Source organism: Eptesicus fuscus, chromosome 3, assembly GCF_027574615.1.
Source record: "Eptesicus fuscus isolate TK198812 chromosome 3, DD_ASM_mEF_20220401, whole genome shotgun sequence".
Taxonomy (NCBI): domain Eukaryota; kingdom Metazoa; phylum Chordata; class Mammalia; order Chiroptera; family Vespertilionidae; genus Eptesicus; species Eptesicus fuscus.
Window position 1 is genome coordinate 82,307,782 of NC_072475.1, and position 22,104 is coordinate 82,329,885.

Here is a 22,104-nt window from a genome sequence, read left to right on the forward strand (position 1 = left end):
AATATATAAACAATACATCAGCATTAGGATGGCTTAATATTAAAAATCAGTTTGGGTCTAGAAATATTTACTTATCTAGAAACTGACTTTATCCACAAAACAATTATGGGACTACTTTACAATAAAATGAGATTTGTAATTTTTCTTTGTAGCACATTTCTGATACAGTATTGTAGATTTCTATAATTCACTTAATTTATTACAAATAATGTTTCTAAGACTAAACTCACAAGAGGCTCTTCTTTGGTTCAAAGGTAGGGAGGAAGTGAGTGTTTTATCTATACCTGTGTGACAGAGGTTTGGGGGTCTTTAAGAAGTCCCATTTCAAGCAACTTACTCTGCTCTCAGACTAGAGGTCATTTTTTCTGAAGAAAAAGGATAGTTGCTAGTTCCATAATTTACCAGAGATAACACTGGCTGGGTACCCAGATTTTCCTGCAGGCTCTCACTAATGTGGTGTATAAAATGGGAATATCAGAACATTTCAAGATGACATATTGGGCACATGCTGCTTTCTTCCTGTTCTACCCCAAATCTCTAGAAATGACAGAATAAATTATGAAAATAAATTCTCAAGTTAAAAAATAAGAGCAAGTGTCTTCAAAGGACCAATAATGTTTAGGGAGAAAGCTATTCCTACCCATATCAAAGATTATGCCTATGGTAATAACCATGTCTTGGGATAGAAATCACTATACTTTGGGGATGATAGAGGAACAGACTGTAATTTCTATTTTGTTCTTTGAATATTATTTCTCTCAATTTGAGTATAGTAGACACTTGGGGGTTGGTCCATTGGGGGGCTATTAACTGTGGCTCTGGTTTTCATCATTTTGTACTTACCTGAGACAATTTTTTAAAAAATTTCCTTTTGAGGCCAGTTGAGTATGGTTCTACTTTTTTTTTTTTTTTTTTAACCATACTTCCATTGTTCTCTCAATTCAATTCTGGACCCCATCCAATTAGATAGAATGCTATATCTTCCTCTTAAGGACTGATAAGAAATTTCTTATAATCACCTAGGTCAGAAGACAGACTCCCATGTATGTTGGCTTTTTAACCCGTTCTTTTCCTTACTGGGGAAGAATCTCCTTTTCCGTTTCCATATAGAGAAAACTCCATGACAATGAGATTCCTAGTTTCTCTATCTCCCCTATCCCAATTTATTCCTCTCCATGACTTCTTTGCTCAATTTGTAAAATGGAACTGAATATCCTTGGTTCTGCCTGTCTGTCTGTCTGTCTGTCTATCTCATTTGAGAACCACATGCTTTTTGCCAAGCATGCATTCTCACCTGTTCTTAGCTATGCGGTAGACCTAGAAGAGCTAGATCCTTCCTTAAGGAGGAAACATTGAACGTTTAGAAGGCTAAATTTCAATTCAAGAGAGTGTTCGCAAGTCCTCTGGCCAGACTTAAACTTTGCCCTCCAAAATCAACCTTTTCAATAAAGCTGGTATTTTTTTTTTACCTCTGCCTAATTTCAGCATGTGTACCTCAATGATTCCCAACTCAGCTGGGAAGTCCCCTTAAAACATCTATATTACCTTCCAAATCCATTTTCAGCTTCTTATCCCAGCTACTTCAAACTAACTCCCACCTGAAAATACACCTGTTGTTAGTTGTTTTTAAACGGCAAACTCATCTATGTAGAAGTAGGGAATAATGACCAGAAGAAAAGAAATAATGGCATTTTCTTAATTCCAAAGCAATCTCCAACTAAATAGAAGTAAAACTGAAGTTGTTGCAAAAGAAAACGGAGCAAGAAGTCATTCTACCCAACCTGAAGCACTATTTGGAGGCAGTGAAGTCACCTTTAAGCACCATATTTAGGGGCAATATCCTCACTCTCTAGTCATTGTCATTAAGAGTACCAGCTTCCTAATGTTTGCGCCATCTGGACAGTCCATGTTATCTTTTCATTCAGCTAATGGTTTAAGTGAAATTAACTGACTAATAGTTTTTACCTAAGTAAAAGTCTTTATAACTGTAATTGTTGGCTGTCTTCCCAATATCCATTTCCCCCTTCTTCTATACTTTCAGGACCTTTATTATTTTTAAAAGCAGTAATATATGTTCTACTTAAAAGATCCAGCCTTATTTACAGATAGGAGTAGCCAGTGAGGCCTAAGAGTCATTAGTTGGAGCGTTTGGGTAAGTTCTTCCAAAAGGCTTATTCAGGAAGAAGGCCTATTCTTTTGTCCGGTCTTTTCTCCTCCTTGTGACTTAGAATATAGATATGATAGTTAACCAAAGGGACCATGTGGAGATCTTGAGGATGAAAACCAGGCACTAAAAACGGCAGAGCAGAAAAATGGAAGGTACCATGTATCTGCCATCCCTGCCCTGGAATACCTCCTCTGGACTTATTTAGAGGATAGAAAAAGAAGGCTCTATTTTCTTTAGTCCACTATTATGTGGGTTTTCTTTATATGTAGCAGAAACTAGCTTTAACTTATGCGTCATGTGGTAAATGTGCTAGCTTTATATAGTTTTCAATTATTAAAACAATAAACTTACACACTTATTACTTAAATGACTTAAAAGTCATCTTGCTTATTACTACTGATATGCATACCATACTCATGGGAAACTGCCTAATTATCCACAGAACCTGTAAAAATGATTCACCTTTCCTTTTGTTTTGCTCTTCTTATAAAGAGAGAGCCAAAAAGACAGCAAGACTAGCTGAAAGTAAACTGGGCAAAAAGACATTTGGTAAATATACCAGTTTAAATAATCAAGGTTTACCTATATACCTGGGGAAAATATACTGCAAACGATGGCTTCCTGATACTTATTACTTTACGTAATCAGTTCCCCGCCCCTACTGTTAAGAGGATTTCATAACATGACTACATGAAGTTATAACGGCAAAATAATTTTGCATTTTAACTTTCTCTAGAAGAAAATACATAAAACGTCTAACAAAGACACTCACATTGGAAGGTTTGAGTTTGTTGATGATGGTTGTTTTGCCGCTATTATCCAGCCCCAGGCACAGAACGTGGACCTCCTTCTTCTTCAGGCCCAGCAGCCCCGACAGTCTGTCCAGCAACCCCATAATGCGATCAGATATGTGCAAACCTGCTGCAAGTCAGGAAAAAAAGATACGTTACCCACAGGCACGTTAAGTAAGGAAAACATGAGCATGTATATAAAAATTTAATAATGTAAAGACACAATGATGTGAAAACCATGTCAATGTAGCTTAGCATTTAGTACACAGAGTATAAGCTGATTACCAGAAAGGAGCCTTAACTGAAATGCAGATTGGCAGCTTATAACCCCTGGCAACATAGAATAATGCCCTTGAAATAGCTGTACATTTATCATTGTAATTTTGTAATATTTAAGAAGAAATCGTGGTTAAACTGAGTATCTGTGGAGTCCACCATTTGTGATACAGGAAAATATCTGCAGCCTTATCTGGAAATGTGGAACAATGTATGGGCAATGGGGTTCATGGCAGGGGTGGGGAACCTTTCTCTGCCAAGGGCCATTTCGATATTTATAACATCATTCAAGGGCCATACAAAATTATCAACTTAAAAATTAGCCTGCTATATTTGGTTAAACATTTAACTAACTCACCCCAGACCAAATGATTTCTTGGACCTTATATAACCTGCAGGCCGACGTCCCCCACCCCTAATGTGGAGCCTAAGGCTGAAGCTTAGAAGTAGGAGGCAGACCCCCGCCGCCCCCCCCCCCCCCCAAAAAAAAAAAAAAAAAAAAAGAGAATTCCGGCCAGCGTGGATCAGTTGGTTGGAGTGTGGTACACCGAAAGGTGGTGTGTTAACTTCTGGGTTAGGGCACTTGCGGGAGGCAACTGATTGATGTTTCTCTCTCACATAGATGTTTTTTTTCTCTCTCTCTCCTTTCTAAAATCAATAGAAAACATATCCCTGAGTGAGGATTAAAAAAAATTTTTTTTGCCCTAGCCTGTTTGGCTTAGACTCTAAACCTTAGAGCATCAGCCGGAGGACTGAAGGAATTCGGGTTTGAGTCTGGTTACTTACCTCGGTTGCAGGCTTGATGAGGCAACCAATCGATGTGACTCTGACATCGATATTTCTCTCTCTCTCCCCCTCCCTTCCACTCTCTAAAAATCAATGGAAAAATATCCTGGGATGAGGATTAACAACAACAACAAAGCCCCCTCTCCCGCCCCACCCCCCCCCCAGAAAAAAAGGAAAAAAAGAAAGAAAAATTGAGACTCTGGCTACATTATTTGAACCCACTGGCCAAATCTTTTTCTGAAGCCAGCTCCAATGTTTTATTTTGCAAGAATATGAAGTAATAAATATTAAATTCATGTTTTTGTTTGTTTGCTTGATTATATTCAGTTTAGGTTACATTTTCTATCATTAGAAACAAAGAATTCTGATATATAGGATGTCCTTCCAAAATGTCTACACAAACCTTGAATAATTATAAAGGCAGTGTTATTAAAATACATTTCATTTTCGCTCAGCTGGTGTGGCTCAGTGGTTGAGCGCTGACCCTTGAACCACTAGGTCACTGGTTCGATTCCCAGTTAGGGCACATGCCCAGGTTGTGGGCTTGATCCCCAGTAGGGGGAATGCAGGAGGCAGCCAATCAATGATGTTTCTATCTCTCTATTCCTCTCCCTTCCTCTCAATAAAAACATGTTAAAAAATACATTTCATTTTCAAAACTGAGCTATCAGCTGTTTAAAAGTGTATATAAATTTTTTTTTGGACATTTTGTATTTATCTTAATTTTTCCATAGTCCTTACATGTATGTATGTATGTATCTCTGGTAAGTCACTACAAATTCATTTAGGAAGAAGTTTATGTATAATATATACACATGCACAAACACTCACACAATTTTATCAAACCTTAATAAATATATGTTTTGTTTTTTTAAAATATTTTTTATTGATTTTTTTACAGAGAGGAAGGGAGAGGGAGAGTCAGAAACATCGATGAGAGAGAAACGTCGATCAGCCGCCTCCTGCACACCCCCTACTGGGGATGTGCCCGCAACCAAGGTACATGCCCTTGACTGGAATCGAACCTGGGATCCTTTCAGTCCGCAGGCCGATGCTCTCTCTATCCACTGAGCCAAACTGGTTAGGGCAATATCTGTTTTCTTAAACTGCAATGTATCTGAAGTAGCCTGTTAAGTAGTATTTTAAGAAAGTAAATACTGATCTTAGATTTTAATCTAGTTTTCTTAAATATTGTAAAAGTTTCTTTAACTCATCCCTGACGTGTTCATTTGTTTATTAATTCACTAGAGGCCCGGTGCACAAAATTCCTGCACGGGGTTGTGTGTGCCTCAGCCCAGCCTGCATCCTCTCCAATCTGGGACCCCTCCAGGGATGTCCAACTGCCCGTTTAGGCCTGATCCCGGTACGATCGGGCCTAAACAGGCAGTCGGACATCCCTCTCACAATCCAGGACTGCTGGCTCCCAACTGCTTGCCTGCCTGCTTTCCTGATTGCCCCTAACTGCTTCTGCCTGCCAGCCTGATCACCCCCTAAACACTCCCCTGCCAGCCTGATTGATACCTAACTGCTCCCCAGCCAGCCTATTTGCCCCTAACTGCCCTCCCCTGCAGGCCTGGTCACCCCTAACTGCCCTCCCCTGCAGGCCTGGTCACCCCTAACTGCCCTCCCTGCAGGCCTGGTCACCCCCAACTGCCTTTCCCTGCAGGCCCGGTTGCCCCCAACTTCCCACCTCTGCCAGCCTGGTCACCCCTAACTGCCCTCCCCTGCAGGCTTGATTGCCCCAATTGTCCTCCTTTGCAGGCCTAGTCCCTCCCAACTGCCCTCCCCTGCTGGCCTGATCACCCACAACTGCCCTCCCTTGCAGGCCTGGTCCCTCCCAACTTCTCTCCCCTGATGGCTATCTTGTGGTGGCCATCTTGTGTCCATATGGGGGCAGCCATCTTGTGTGTTGGAGTGATGGTCAATCTGCATATTACTCTTTTATTAGATAGGATAGAGTCCTGGTGCATGGGTGGGGGCCAGCTGGTTTGCCCTGAAGGGTGTCCCAGATCAGGGTGGGGGTTTCTTTGGGGTGTGGGGCAGACTGGGTGAGGGGCCTGTGGTAGTTTGCAGGCCAGCCACGCCCCCTGGTGACCCAAGCAGAGGCCCTTGTATCTGGGATTTATCTTCTATAATTGAAACTTTGTAGCCTTGAGCGGATGCCTGGGCCGGCCAGGGCGTGTGGGAAGCTTGGCTTCTTCCATTGCCAGGGAAACCCAAGCCTCCTGCTCGCTCCGTGGCCGCAGCCATGTTGGTTGGGTTGATTTGCATACTCACTCCTGATTGGCTGGTGGGCTTGGCTTGTGGGTGTAGAGGAGGTACGGTCAATTTGCATATTGCTCTTTTATTAGATAGGATTCTTTGGGGGGGAAAAAAAATCCTTCCAATGCAAACCTTAAAAAAATCTCCATTAGAAATCCAAACAGAAGTATTTTGAAGTCAAATAAAAAGGCTGATATTGCTTACTTAAAACATATTGCTTACTATGTGGTCCCTTGTTCATATCCTTCTAAGGTACTGTCCAATTTAGATGTTAGGTTTCCAAATGAAACTTCCCAAAGGTGTTTCCTTTAGGTCCGTCACCTACCCAAACATTATTATGTGGGTGGGAGAAGAAATATATTCCTTTGTCAGCCCTTAACTGCTATAGGGACTGCTATAGCAGTAACAATAATACACAGGTGTTTCAACTATTTCCTATTACTCTCTAACCATGATTTTTAAAGTTCTCTGAATATTAACCTCATTTATTTGATTTATTCTCACTTCCATCTAAGGTTCCAGAAGCTTGTCATCTTACAGCTCCTTCAGTATTTTTTATCCCACACCATCCCAGACCAGGTCAGACCTTGAAGGATGTGAGGCTCCAGCAACTTAAATCATAAAAGGCTTCCAAGACAACTGCATTTCAAAGGAGGCTGCATCATCAATTTTGCTTAGGACCCTTGGGAGATCACTATGGATAGAAGTTTCAAATTGGAATTCTAATAACGTGTAGGGAAAAAGGGTGCAGTGACCCATCCAAGCATGGGGCCTTATAAAAGAGCCCCAGTTGCCTTACCCAAGGAATGGGGTTGATGTCAGGTACTCCCTTTGTCCCACTTCAATCAATTTTTCTCCTTGTGTTGGAGATTTAAATTTCTTTCAATCTATTCCTTTTTATCTCAGCTTAAGGATAAGCATTTGTAGAATCTACTTTAAGCTAGCCTTTTGATATCATAAAACAATTCACACAATTTTAATTCAAAGTAAATTTGCTATAATTCACTTTGTTGTTTATTGTAGTAAAATACGGATATAAAGACATACATATATAGTTTTCCATACAATTTTGAACCAATTTTAAAAAACATGATGACTTTTCACATGATCCCCCTCTGGGCATCTACTATAAAGCATCAATAGTCAAAAGCCTGATATTGAATATTCATTTTTCATAGAAACTTGGATTGTGATTTTCCATCCCCTTTTCATGGATTATCAAACGCCCAATGCCTGTGACATACAATTTAAAAGAGCAGTCAGTTGTTCTAAAAGGTGTAATTACATTTATTGAAGTTGCTTTATAAACAACTAGAGGCCCGGTGCATGAAATTCATCCCTCAGCCCAGCCTGCACCCTCTCCAATCTGGGACCCCTCGAGGTATGTCCGACTGCCCATTTAGGCCCGATCCCAGTGGGCCTAAATCCAGGACTGCTGGCTCCCAACTGCTCGCCTGCCTGCCTTCCTGATTGTCCCTAACTGCTTCTGCCTGCCAGCCTGATCACCCCCTAACCACTCCCCTACCAGCCTGATTGATGTCTAACTGCTCCCCTGCCAGCCTGTTTTCCCCCAACTTCCCTCCTCTGCTGGCCTGGTCACCCCTAACTGCCCTCCCTTACAGGCCTGATCACCCCCAACTACCCTCCCTTGCAGGCCTGGTCCCTCCCAACTGCCCTCCCTTGTTGGCCATCTTGTGGTGGCCATCTTGTGTCCACATGGGGGCAGGATCTTTGACCACATGGGGGCAGCCATCTTGTGTGTTGGAGTGATGGTCAATCTGCATATTACTGTTTTATTAGATAGGATAGAGGCCTGGTGCACAGGTGGGGGCCAGCTGGTTTGCCCTGAAGGGTGTCCCGGATCAGGGTGGGGTTCCCTTGGGGCGTGGAGCAGCCTGGGTGAGGGGCCTGTGGTGGTTTGCAGGCCAGCCACGCCCCCTGGCGACCTAAGTGGAGGCCCTGGTATCTGGAATTTATTTACCTTCTACAATTGAAACTTTGTAGCCTGGAGCAGAGCTAAGCCTCCTGCTCACTCCGTGGCGGCAGCCATTTCTGTTGGAATTTATGTATCTTCTATAATTGAAACTTTGTAGCCTGGAGTGAAGGCCTGGGCCAGCCAGAGCTGCAGAAGCTTGGCTTCCTCCATCGCCCGGGGCAACCCTAGCCTCCTGCTCTTCCAGCTCAGTGGCTGCCGCCATTTCTGTTGGAATTTATTTACCTTCTATAATTGAAACTTTGTACCCTTGATTGGAGGCCTCGGTCTGGCCAGGGTGTGCAGAAAGCTTGGCTTCCTCCATTGCCAGGAAAACCCAAGCCTCCCTCCAGCTCTCTGTGGCTGCAGCCATCTTGGTTGGGTTAATTTGCATACTCGCTCTGATTGGCTTGTGGGCGTAGGGGAGTGATGGTTAATTTGCATATTACTCTTTTATTAGGATTACCATATGCTTCTATTTCTTTCTTTCTTTTTTAAAAATATATTTTTATTGATTTTTTACAGAGAGGAAGGGAGAGGGACAGAGAGCTAGAAACATCGAGGAGAGAGAAACATCGACCAGCTGCCTCCTGCACACCCCCCACCAGGGATGTGCCCGCAACCAATGTACATGCCCTTGACTGGAATCAAACCTGGGACCCCTCAGTCCACAGACCGACGCTCTATCCACTGAGCCAAACCGGTTTCGGCTGCTTCTATTTCTTAGTAATTATATATTTCTGTAAGGTTACTCTTGTGTGCATGAAAGGAGGGGGGAAAAAGATAATTCAAACTACTCAACATTTATTTATCCTGTCCTAAGTGTACTGTGAGAAATACAATTAAAGTTTTCTGCACACTATTGGATTAGTATTTCTGAAGATGGGATCAGACATCTGCATTTTAAAAAGCTACCCAGTGTTTCTGATGTATAGTCACTATTGAGAACTACTGGCTTTCAGAATAAATTCCAAACTATCAGGCACAGCTGTTAAGGTTGTTCACAATTTGGCTCCAATGTACCTTTCCAGTTTCGTATCTTACTGTTTTCCTCCCTCTGCACACCAGCTAACCAAAATCTTTGGGCTGTTATCCGAGAAACCGCTTTCTAAAGGATTACCTGTTGCCAGAAAAGTCCTCAAGAATTAGGATTTCATTCACAACTAAGAACTTAGAAGATAAGCTGCAGAGACAGTGGTCAGGCAAAGAAAACACTATGAGTTGTACTTTGTAAACTTTAAAAAATGTTTCTAGCGTGAATTATGGCACACTCTATCTCAAATTGACATTTTTATCCGCCTTTCAGTTTTTGATTATGAAAATTCAATTATACTTCCCACACACCGAGTAAAAACACCCAAAGTGGACAGTACTAAAACAAACAAACAAAAAAAACGCCACACAATAACACAAAAATTTGCCCAAACTAGTTCAATGCGTTTTCTGGGTCCCTAAGTACTCACCGCATGAGTACACTTGTCCCTTCCCACCTCTCACACATTAACATAACCACAGAGAGAAAAACACGGGCAGAGCAGCCCTGACACAGGCGGGGCGGGGCGGGGGGAGGGCGAGGGGCGCCGTGGCTACACACCCTGGAGGTGGGCGATACCTGGTCTTGGAGGTGCGTCCCGCGGGCCCCGGAGGTGGTGAGGGACGCGAGTGGACGACCTGGCGCGTCCGTCTCTGGGACGGGAGCCTGCGGCGGCCTTTCCCGCTCTCTGCCTCCACGGAGGGATCTCTGGTCCCGGGCAGAGCCGCCTCCGCAAGTTGGGAGAACAGTAGCCGCCCACTCAGCGGCCCGAGCGTCAGGCAGCGGGCAGAAGCTCGGGCGCGTGGCGTTCCCCTGGCAACCGGAGGCGCTTCCGGCCCCGAAGCCGCGCTTCCTCCGAGGTCACAGCGAGTCTGCGCCGTCCCCCCGCTGAGCGTCGGGAAGAGCTCGCGAAAAGGCCTCCCGCGGAGCGTCCCCCGGGCGGGAGCGCGCTGGCGTGGCAACTGCCGCCTCCCTCCCCGCTAGGAGTCGTGCCGTCCCGTGGGGCATGATGGGAGTTGTAGGCACGCACAGCATGTTGGGAAGCGTGTGGCGCCTGCAGTAGCTGAGGACCCTGCTCTCCGCCCCGGTGTTTGTGGAATATCAGCGCCCGGGGGAGCTGTGCGGGCGGCGGGCTATGCGAGTGGCGGGCTGTGCGGGCGGCGCCCTGGACGCGGAGGAGTCAGCGCCGTTGCCGGGCACGGGCCCAGCGTGGTGGCAGCGACCATTGGACGCACTGTGTCCTCTGAGGCCAGATGTGTGCGGGAGACGCCCAGCTTCCCGGCGCACCCATCCTCTTGTGGGCTCTGATAAGCCTCGGACCCTGGATGCTGGCGAAGTAAAGGTGTTAATGTAGGTTGGGAGAGGAGATGAACTCACAGGTATTGTTCCGCCAAAGAAGAATGCCTGCATCCTGGCTTATCAGCTGTCTGATGTGCAGAGATTTCCAGGAGGCATAATCTGTGAGGGGATTACAGTCCCCAGAATCAACCCAGAGGTGGTCAGAAAAACATTAGTAGTCTCAGTGTTTAAAGTTAGCCACCTTAATTTGCAACTGGGATTTTATAGTAACAAATGATCCTTTAATTGAAAATATTGTGACACTAGGGTCTCAGTGCACGAAATTCGTGCAGGGGGATGGGGGGTTCCCTCAGCCCAGCCAGCACCTTCTCCAATTGGGGACCCCTTGGGGGATGTCCGACTGCCCAGTTTAGGCCAGATCCCACAGGGATTGGACATCTCTCTCGTAATCTGGGACTGCTGGTTTCTAACTGCTCACCTGCCTACCTACCTGATTGCCCCTAACAGCCCTCCCCTGCCAGCCTGATCTCACCCCCCCCCCCCCAACTGCCCTCCTCTGCCAGCCTAATCTAGCCCCAAACTGTCCTCCCCTGCCGGCCTGGTTGCCCCCAACTGCCTCTGCCTCGGCCCCACCACCATGGCTTTGTCTGGAAGGAAGTTGGACATCCGGAAGATGGCCGGTTGACCCGGTCTAATTAGCATATTACCCTTTTATTAGTATAGATAGATTATATAGGATAGGATTGCTTAAATGGGGGAGGGGGAGCCTTTTTCAGCAGGAGGAGATGCTCTTGGCAGACAAAAACACATAATCCCTAATCTGGACTGATAGTCAGCCATATGCACTATACTGCCAAACCGCTTTCTTACCTCTTACACCAAACAGCTGTTGCCCTTAAAACCCCTCCTGAGCCCCCACCTTAGGTTCTGCCTTCGCGGTTCACCCAGATTAGGTTCTTTATTTTTTATTTTTTTATTTTATTGATTTTCTACAGAGAGGAAGAGAGAGGAGAGCTAGAAACATCGATGAGAGAGAAACATAGATCAGCTGCCTCCTGCACACCCCGCAATGGGGCTGTGCCTGCAACCAAGGTACATGCCCTTGACCGGAATCGAACCTGGGACCCTTCAGTCCTCAGGCCGACACTCTATCCACTGAGCCAAACCGGTTTCAGCGCCAGATTAGGTTCTGATTGGTCGGTTTCTATGCCAGTCAGCGTCAAAAGCTCCGCCTCCTAGGCAGCCAATGGTAACTTGCACTTCACCCATATTTGGTTCTGATTGGTTGGTTTCTATGCCAGTCAGCATAAAAAAACTCCGCCTCCTAGGCAGACTTGGCAACTTGCACTTCACCCATATTTGGTTCTGATTGGTCGGTTTCTATGCCAGTCAGCGTCAAAAGCTCCACCTCCTAGGCAGCCATTGGCTCCTCACAATTGACCCAGATTTGGTTCTGATTGGTCAGTTTCTATGCCAGTCAGAGTCAAAAGCTCCACCTCATAGGCAGCCATTGGCTCCTGGCACTTCACCCAGATTTGGTTCTGATTGGTTGGTTTCTATGCCAGTCAGAATCTCGGGGCCTATCTCTGGGTCTATTCAAATGGCGCAACTGCTGGTGAGGCTGGGACAGAGGTAACGGCTGATCAACAGCTGCCACGGAGGCTGGGGATCAGACCCTGCCTCTCTCTGCAGGCCTCTCTCTGGGCCTGATCTGCAGCCCCCTTGGTAGTCAGTGCTGGGTAGGTCTCTGGGCTGGCACCAGCTGCAATCTGCTTGGTCGAGCCTTGGTCGTTACAGACCCTGGTGATAGATAGATAGATAGATAGATAGATAGATACACGTTTTCCACATTTTACTATGCTTGCCAAAATTGAGACTACAGATGTTAGGGCAAAAAGAATATTGAGGACTGGTTATGCTTATGGGAAATATTAATCATGCTCTATTAACCATGATTGCCTTGTTCTTATTAAAGAAAGGACATTCTGGAGAAACCAAGATGGCAGCATAGGTAAACACCTAAACTGCTGCCTCACACAACAATTTCAAAACTACAACTAAAAGACAAAACGAACATCATCCAGAACCATAGGAAAGCTGGCTGAGTGGAAATTCTACAACTAGAAGGAAAGAGGAAAGCACACGGAGTATAAAAGGAGCTGCAAAAGGCTGAGGTATGGAGACACGTGTGCGGGCGGCTGAGTGCCTGGCTGGCTTTCTCTAGCGGGAAGGAGACAAAAGCTTCTGACTGCGCTGAACCCCATTTCTGACTGCACTGAACCCCAGTTCTGGGCGAGGCCCTGGGGACCCAGGCTTATACGAGGGGATTCTGGGCTGTCAGGCGGAAACTCAGGGGAGCCGTGAAAGGCAGAGGTCTAGAGGCACACGTGCACGAGTGCGCTGAGAGGACTGCCAGCACAGAAGTTCTCCCTGTGTAGACACAGCTGATCCTCACAGCCAATTGGCCTGGAGGTCAATTCCTCCCAGTGACACCAACAACAATCAAGACCTAACTACAACAAGGCTGTACACACAGTCCACAAAGGGGTGCACCAAGAGTGCCCAACTCCGGTAATTGGGGAGGCTGAGCCACTGGGCCATATAGGACACCTAGCACACAAAGCCACTCTATCAACTCAGGGAAGCAGCGAAAATGTGGAGACAAAGAAACAGATCACAAACGAAAGAAATGGAGGAAAACAAATGACTGGATATAGAGTTCAAAACCACGGTTATAAGGTTTTTCAAGAATTTCCTAGATAAGGCCGATAAATTTAGCGAGAACCTTGAGGATATGAAAAAGGACCAACTAGAAATTAAACATACACTGACTGAGATAAAAAATATTATACAGAGACCCAACAGCAGACTAGAGGAACGCAAGAATCAACTCAAAGATTTGAAATACAAAGAAGCAATAAACACTCAACCGGGAAAGCAAAAAGAAAAAAGAATCCAAAAACTTGAAGATAGTGTAAGAAGCCTCTGTGACAACTTCAAGTGTACCAACATCAGAATAATGAGGGTGCCAGAAGAAGAGAGAGAGCAAGATACTGAAAACCTATTTGAAGAAATAATGACAGAAAACTTCCCCCACCTGGTGAAAAAAATAGACTTACAAGTCCAGGAAGTGCAGAGAACCCCAAACAAAAGGAATCCAAAGAGGACCACACCAAGACACATCATAATTAAAATGCCAAGAGCAAAAGACAAAGAGAGAATATTAAAAGCAGCAAGAGAAAAACAGGACTTGGGAGTCAACCTTGGAATGCGGTCCATTCTCATTCAAGACCTTCCTATTATCTTGGAAAGATTAACAGCCTTGTTGCCCAAACAATGGAGTCCCACCACAGCCTGCATAGCCTACTTCCCCATGTCTGTCATCCCTACTTCCACTTTAGTCTTTGTCCTACTCCAGTGGTCGGCAAACCGTGGCTTGCGAGCCACCTGCAGCTCTTTGGCCCCTTGAGTGTGGCTCTTCCACAAAATACGCACGTTCAGTGCGATTGCAACTTCGTGGCCCATGTGCAGAAGTCAGTTTTCAGCCTGGGCGAGTCTATTTTGAAGAAGTGGCGTTAGAACACTCAAGGGGCCAAAGAGCCGCATGTGGCTTGCTAGCCGAGGTTTGCTAACCACTGTCCTACCCTATATAAGCAGCTGGTTTATGAGGGGCTGCAGAGCAGATTTTTCTTTTTGTGGATGACAAGCTGCTGTCTCATACTGCCGGCAGTATTGGAATAAATGCTCCTATAGGATTCAACCCTGTCTCTGCTTAATTGGCTCAGGTAGTGCCAGGCAGCACGGACCCATTGATTGTCCCGGGTACACAGATGCAATAGTTTTAAAGGTCTAGAATTGTTTTCTGTAAACCTTTCCATCTTCCTATATGCTCCCCCACCCCAATGAATGGTGTTCCTGACTTAAAAGTTCTTCAAAGAGGGTTCATTTCTCATCTACCTCGTTACCATAAGTATAGGATTTATCCCCTCTCCAACTACCTAGTGTAATTAACTACCTAATTAGTAATTAATTTGGCCTATTAAATGGATGAAAGAAGAGACTAGAAAGAATTTACAAAAGTTATTAAGGGGGAAGGGTTGTATGTATATAATTATGGGGTGCTTTTTCTTTTGTTACTTTTCCAAATATGGCTGTTATGTTTACAATGAAAAAAAAAAGAAACATGGCCAGAGCTAGTGGCTGTTGAAATGCAAAAACTAACAAAAAACAAAACCCTTGCCAAAACCGGTTTGGCTCAGTGGATAGAGCGTCAGCCTGTGGACTGAAAGGTTCCAGGTTCGATTCCGGTCAAGGGCATGTACCTTGGTTGCGGGCACATCCCCGGTAGGGGGGTGTGCAGGAGGCAGCTGGTCGATCTCTCATCGATGTTTCTAGCTTTCTATCCCTCTCCTTTCCTCTCTGTAAAAAATCAATAAAATATATTAAAAAAAACCCCCACAAAACCCTTAGATAGTTGCATAGCCAAAAGAACCGACTTACAAATGTCCTTGTAGTAATGGAGTATGCAAATATATGTTTTCTTCCTTATTCTGTGACCTTAAGCCAATTAATCCTCCATTATGCTTTAGTAACCTCATCTTTAAAAGGACGCTTTGTCTCATCTAGAGGTTTTGAGGAAAAAATAGGTAACAGAAGTATACATGTTTGGCACATAGTAGGTGTTAAATAATTTCCTGTCTTCCTTTTGTACTGAAATATTTATTATATGGATAGGATTTTTAAGTGTGGTGGTTCTTTAACTTCTTGCTCTTTGTGTCTGGGCATTATAACTCACTTGGATAAGAGATGGAAGCTAATTTGGTTTTAGCCATAATTTGACTTTTTTTATTCTTTCTCTTAAACATAGGCAGAAATCTTATGTTTTAGAAGACTTTAGTGGACAGACTTAATTTCTCCTGTTTGGAGTTGCTATATTCTGCCCCTAGGTTGAGTTCTTTTTTTGGTTAGTGAAAGGGTTAACTGGAGAACACAAGGCTTGAGCCTTACAAAATCTAACAAATGTCAAAGGGAAAGCTCGTTCTATAAGCCTTGCACAAACATGCTCCCCTTGAGTGATTATTTTACAGAAATGCCTGAAGGCCATAATTCCTTACAGCCCCCGGAAGGAAGGACGTCTGGCGCCAGCAGAAGGACAGAGGGCAAGGCCGTAAAACTATAGACCTGATAGGAGTGTCAAGCTGAAGCCCTGTCTGCAGCTCTCTCTGAGCGCATAAAAATCATGCTCCCTCCCCAATTCATCCCTGGCTCTTTCTCGAGTCAGTCCACCTGCACCCAGGTGACATGAATAAATATCATTTTTATTACACTGAGCCTTGAGTCCATCCTGTGTGACCCCGGCCCAACCCTGAACCTTTCAGTTAGTACAAAACATTTGGTGAAAACTAGTGTGGACAAAAGGAGCCACATGCTAACCTGACAAGCTCAGGGGAGGCCTGCATGGCAGTCTTGCAAACTCAGAGACCTAAAGTAACCACAAAGGATGGTCTGAAATTAAACTTTAACTAAAAGCAGTTATGGTGGGCAGTTACGTCCTAGGCCAGTATCTTCACTGACAAGGCCAACCTTTACCTTAACTGAGCCTATCTGTCTCTTTGCATCTATAATTACATACCCTTGAAATGTCTGGGTAACTTGTAACTTCCCTTTTTCTGGACCCCTTAGGGCACAACCTAATGTGCTGGGCACCAGGACAGATACCACAAATTCCTTCATTATCATGTTAACTAGAGGCCCAGTGCACAAACGGGTGTGTGTGTGTGTGTGTGTCCCTCAGCCTAGTCTGCACCCTCTCTAATCTGGTACCTCTGCCAGGCAGTCGGACATCCCTCTCACAATCCAGGACTGCTGGTTCCCAACCGCTCGCCTGCCTGCCTTCCTGATTGCCCCTAACCGCTTCTGCCTGCCAGCCTGATCACCCCCTAACCACTCCCCTGCCAGCCTGATTGAGGCCTAACTGCTCCCCTGCTGGCCCAGTTGCCCCTAATTGCCCTCCCCTGCAGGCCCTGTCACCCCCAACTGCCCTCCCCTGCTGGCCTGGTCACCCCCAACTGCCCTCCCCTGCTGGCCTGGTCACCCCTAACTGCTGTCCCCTGCTGGCCTGGGTCCCCCTAACTGCCCTCCTTTGCCAGCCTGATCGCCCCCAACTGCCATCCCTTTCAGGCCTGGTCCCTCCCAACTGCCTTCCCCTACAGGCCTAATCTCCTACAACTGCCCTCCCCTGCCGGCCATCTTGTGGCAGCCATCTTGTGTCCACATGGGGGTGGCCATCTTGTGTGTTGGAGTGACGGTCAATTTGCACATTACCTCTTTATTATATAGGATTGTTCCTGCACCCACCTAAGTATGTGTCCATCATTTTACTTTTTATCCAATCCCAGGGGTCATCCCCCCGCCCCTCGCTCCCTCCTACCCCCCCCCCCCGCTTTTCTTTCTCCCGCCTCTCTAATCTATTACCAATAGATTTCATGTAACTCACCTACGTCCCTTCCTTTGATTGCAATGTATAGATACAGCTGTAACCTGCCATTCTCCAGAGCATTATCTCAATTCGTTGAGGTTCTCCTTCCTGGCATATGTCCACAGTTTGGCTCAAATAAACTCACAAAAATTCTTTACAGGTTTCAATGGTTTTTTATGTTAACACTAGAAATATAATGGGGAGATTGAATATCTAACTTTTCAGTAAATTTAGGCAGATATGTAATTATTTTACCAAAAAATTAGCTAAATAAATAATTAGTTGATGTGATGGCTTATAATTATTAGAGACGAAATAGCCAGTTTACTCAATATTCTAGAAAGTGCCAGTTTTGAAAATATCAACTTTAAAAAAAGTATTTCATATGTTGAATCTGTTGTTTGGTGCTTTGCCAACTGAAACAGCTTTCAAGAGTACACTCAAGGCTCAGCATAAAAATTGTTCCAACTTGATTTAAGAAGTTAGTTTGGCTCTCTTCATTTTGTTAGGAGATGAAGCAGTTTTAAAAATGGTATGTGATTTTCTGAAAGCTACTTAAGATACCAGTATAAGGGAAGAAAGTTTCAGGTACTTTATTACCAGTTTAAAATTCATATCGGCTTTTGGAACTGTAGTGGAATTATAAAAGAGGTACGAGTGAGAGATGATGAATACAATCCTATTCTGATTAATTCATGATACTTTTTATGTATTTTCTTACCAGAAACTTTAAAAATAATATGGAAAATCCTGATTTGTAATTTAATGGAAGTTTTGGAATGAATGCTGATGGTCTAAAGCTGTTTGAGCAGTTAGACATTATGTGTATGTTTTGGTGATTAGCAATTTGTACGCAGTAGTGCCTCTGCACTGAACAATTTACTTGAAGGTTACAGAACATTTTGCCCATATAAAATCACTACAAAAATATGTACCAATTATTTATATTGACTTATGTGTATTTGTCTTGACCTTAAGGATATTATTTTGAAAAATTACACCTATGATTTTGTATCCAGAATTACTGATATATCTAAAGAGCATCTAGATTTAGTAGATATTAAAACAATAAATATTAAATATGCATCAATAAAATACAAAAAAGTAACAAATTCAACCACCAGAACTGTAACTTTTATTTGCTAATAGATATTGTAATAAACAGGCTTACTCCATCTGTAAGACCCTGATAATGCCTCTTAGGAAATCATAGAAAAATAAAATACAATAATTAGTAATTTGTACTTTGTACAAAAATCTTATTATGTTGCTCAGCAGGTAGTTTTGCTAAACACCATATTCTTTCAGCAAATAGATGACGTATGTAATGCTGCACACCACAATCCCTCATTGAGAGCTGAGCATTCTATAACACTATTAACTTGTAAGCATGCCAGCACATGAAAATTTACATGGAACATCATAATATTACAGTATATTTTTATAAGATGAAAACAATACCACCTTCAAATGAGTATGGACTACTTCACTGTTATAGTAAAGTAGGTAACAGGTAGGATTTCAGTTCTATTGTTTATACCCTTTTACTGTATTTATCTCTCTACCATATTGTGATACAACCAGAAAAGGGAACATAGGCTGTGTAAAGACCTGAGTGGAAGGCATATATAGAAGCTCTAAATAGTGATGTAATACCAAAGAGAAAAAAATAATACAGTGCTGCATTTCTTTATTCTCTTAAACAGATCTTTTCCTGCCTTTTGCAAGAGTAGATAGGTTCAGTGCTAAATCCATAATTAGTGACAGGTTACAAAGAGATTTTAAAAATCACATTCTTATAGGAAGGATGTAGTTTTCAGCTATATTATTTTTTATTAATCAAACGTTGCTGTATGAGGGATTAAATGTCTTAACTTAGATGTTAGCAAGATATTTTGTATAAATGTACTATTTAGTATTAAATAAACTTTTAAGGATTTGTGCTGTAAAGATTTTTATAACTATTTTGAATACACTGCAACTGTTCACATCTGCCATTTAATATTTGAAATGGCCATTTCAATATTAAATGTTTAACCAAATACATATTTATGTGTACATAAATCTTTATATTTTTGGCTATGATAAAACAGCAAAAAATGTGGACAGCAATCTTATTCCATTGTTCACAATCTAATTTTACAATAAACCCAAAGAATAAATATGCACCTATAAATTCCAACACATTAAATTACGTACAGCCTAACCAGAAATAAAGCCTCATGCACAATGAAAAGATCATACATCATTCCTATAGATAGGGAGCCTTCATTAACAGAACAACCATATTGCCTATTTGTTTTTCCTAAATGACAACTGGTATTGATGTTTTTCATGTAATGTGGAAACAAACAAAATATTATTTTAATAAACAATTAGAGCCTGGTTGTCTTTTTAAAAAAATTGAAATAGGGGCTCACACCTTCCAAAATAATGTTTTTTAAAAAAGCAACAACTTGAGTATACAATACACATCTTTCAGGATATATATATATATATATATATATATATATATATATACACATATATATTCATTTTTTCCCTTTCCAAATATACCTTTCCCGTCTATACACCCTTCCCATTCCCATATTGACTTTTATCTCTTTTTGGTAAAATAAAACTACTCACATAGTAATATCCTTACATTTCTACCACAAATCTATCAAACTATCTGCATATCACACAAACTGCCTTCCCTCCCTTTGAAGTTCTATGCGTCTTCTATTAAAAACTAACCTCCCTACTTATGCTATGAATACTAACCCTTCTCCCTCTCAAGGCTTCTTCTGTAATTATATTCTCTCTTGCATGACCAGTTTCCCCTTTTCTACCAGATCATTCTCATTAGTATATAAATATGCTCCATCCTCCTTTCTCTAAAAGCACATGGAGCCAAAACCATCTCTTGACCCCACATCTCCCTCCAGCCACTGCCCTATTTCTCTTGCTTTCTTTACAGTAACACTCTTTGAAAGAGTTGTTTATGATACTGACTCCACCTTCTTTCTGAAAATCTTAATTGTTTCAACCAGGCTTCGACTTCACTACTTCACAGACACTGACCTTCTCAAGGTCTGGAATTGCCAAATCCAATGGCCATTTCTTTGTTCTAATCTTGACTTCTTAAAAGTAATTAATCCAGGTGACCAAGTGCATTTTTTCCCCTCTCTACCTTACTTTACACTTCTCAGTGTCCTCTGCCTAATTTCTAATTCTCTCCCTAACTTCTAAACAATGGAATGCTCTGGACCTCAATTGAGGCCTACTTCTTTATCTTACAGCCTTTTCCAGGTGATTTCAAAACTTTACATACCATATATATACTGATGACTTCTAAATATTGATGCTAAGCCTAATTGATCTTGAAACTCTCATATACAACTATCTACTTGATATCTCCATCTGAATATCTAACAGGTGTCTAAGGCTTTATGTGCCTACAACCACACTTTTGATTTTCCCCTCCAAACCCTTCTCCTGCATCAAAGATAAATTCTACATTTGTAGAATAAGAAACTGAGTCAATGACTCAGTTTCTTATTCTACAAATGTAGAATTTATCTTTGCTTTTTCTCTCTTCATTCTTCATACCCAATCCATTATTAGCAAGCCATGTTTTAAAACATACCCCAAATCCATTCACTTCTCTCCATCTTTTCTACTTGCACTTTAACAAAACCCAGTGTTGTTTTTTTTCCCTTGAACTATCACAGTAGTCTCATAAATGTTCTTTGACCCCATTTAATTTTTGCCTCTGTCAGCTCATTTACTGTGTACCAAGCATACTGTTCTCTCAAACACGCCAAACTCCCACACGTTAAACTATTCCCTCTGCCTGGAATGCTCTTACCACAGATTTTCTCATGATTGGTTCCTTCATGCTTTTCAGATATCAGTTTAAATGTCACATCCTCAGAGATTTCCCTTACCACTTAATATAAAGAAGCCATAGTCATCCTATGTAACATTATTAACTTAATCATCAATATAACATGTACTACTGTTTCTTTATTGTGTGTCTTGATCATTGGAAGATCAATTCCATAAGACAAGGGCTTTTGCTTGTCTTGGTCACCCTATATTGTCAGTGTTTAGAACAGGACACTGATACATGAGTGTCCAATAAACATTATTTGATGAATGAATGGACTTATGGATAAATATATATCTAAAGAAATCAGTATATAATTATGTATACTATTTTAAAATTTAGGAATTATACAATCTTAGACCAGCAAAAAGACATGACTTGCTTTAATTTTTGGTTTGTTATATCTATTCCCCATAGTGTAAAGAGCTCTGACTGGACAAATCATGATTTGTTGTTGTTATTGTTCTTTATAGATACCTATTTCATTTAATAGTAGAGTGATCAAGCTTGTATGGTGGGAAAGGGAATGTTTTGCTTCCTCATAGGGATTTTGTAGACAATAAGCAGTTTATACAAAGATGGGATGGTTTTTCACTTTTGTTTTAAGTATCTCATTTGGTGAAATTTAAAAAAATTGATTAAATAGTAAGCAGTGAAAAGTTACTATAAAAATATATGTTTACTGTTCTGAATACACAAAAACCAATGAAGGATTTCTTTTTGTATTTCCATTCACGAGGAAGTAAAAAGTTTTCTTTCTCCAACAGGCTTTTTGGGATATTTGGCCAATATTTGATAAAAGACAAATAACTTTAAAAATAATAACTTCTAGCCACTATGTTATGGTATTTGGCTTCAACTTCTTTGAGAATTAGAAAGTTACAAGCATTTTGAGGCTGAATGGAGATATAAAAAATAAAGCAGCTCTTTTAAAAACATATTTAAAACAACTGAAAACAGAAGGCAATCTATTTGAAAGAATATAAACATTTAGAGATCAAAGATATAACATAAAATTGTATACTTGTACCATATTTTTAAAATATTTAAGACTGTAAAACTTATGTAACTGCATAAAGCATAAATATAAGACTACTCTTTCAACTCAATTATTTTTATCTGCATTTTACATATACTTACCATCTTACATTTAATAAAGCAGGAGAAAA

The 22,104-nt window shown here is 42.2% G+C and overlaps 1 protein-coding gene across 3 annotated transcripts in view; it reads right to left on the reverse strand.

Annotated features, from left to right (window-relative positions):
* The window catches only part of ARL6 (ADP ribosylation factor like GTPase 6), a 49,464-nt gene extending 39,425 nt beyond the window's left edge, over positions 1 to 10,039 (reverse strand). Inside the window, exons 1-2 of one of the 3 annotated variants that reach the window (XM_008157628.3) lie at positions 9,867 to 10,039; positions 2,940 to 3,088 (exon numbers count right to left, since the gene is read on the reverse strand). In XM_008157628.3, coding sequence (XP_008155850.1) covers positions 2,940 to 3,062 — 123 coding nt within the window. In that variant the 5' untranslated portion in view covers positions 3,063 to 3,088; positions 9,867 to 10,039. Of the gene's footprint in view, positions 1 to 2,939; positions 3,089 to 4,020; positions 4,041 to 9,866 lie in introns of those variants that run through there. The other 2 variants (XM_054714058.1, XM_054714057.1) reach the window with 2 other exon arrangements.
* Positions 10,040 to 22,104: the final 12,065 nt, after the last annotated feature.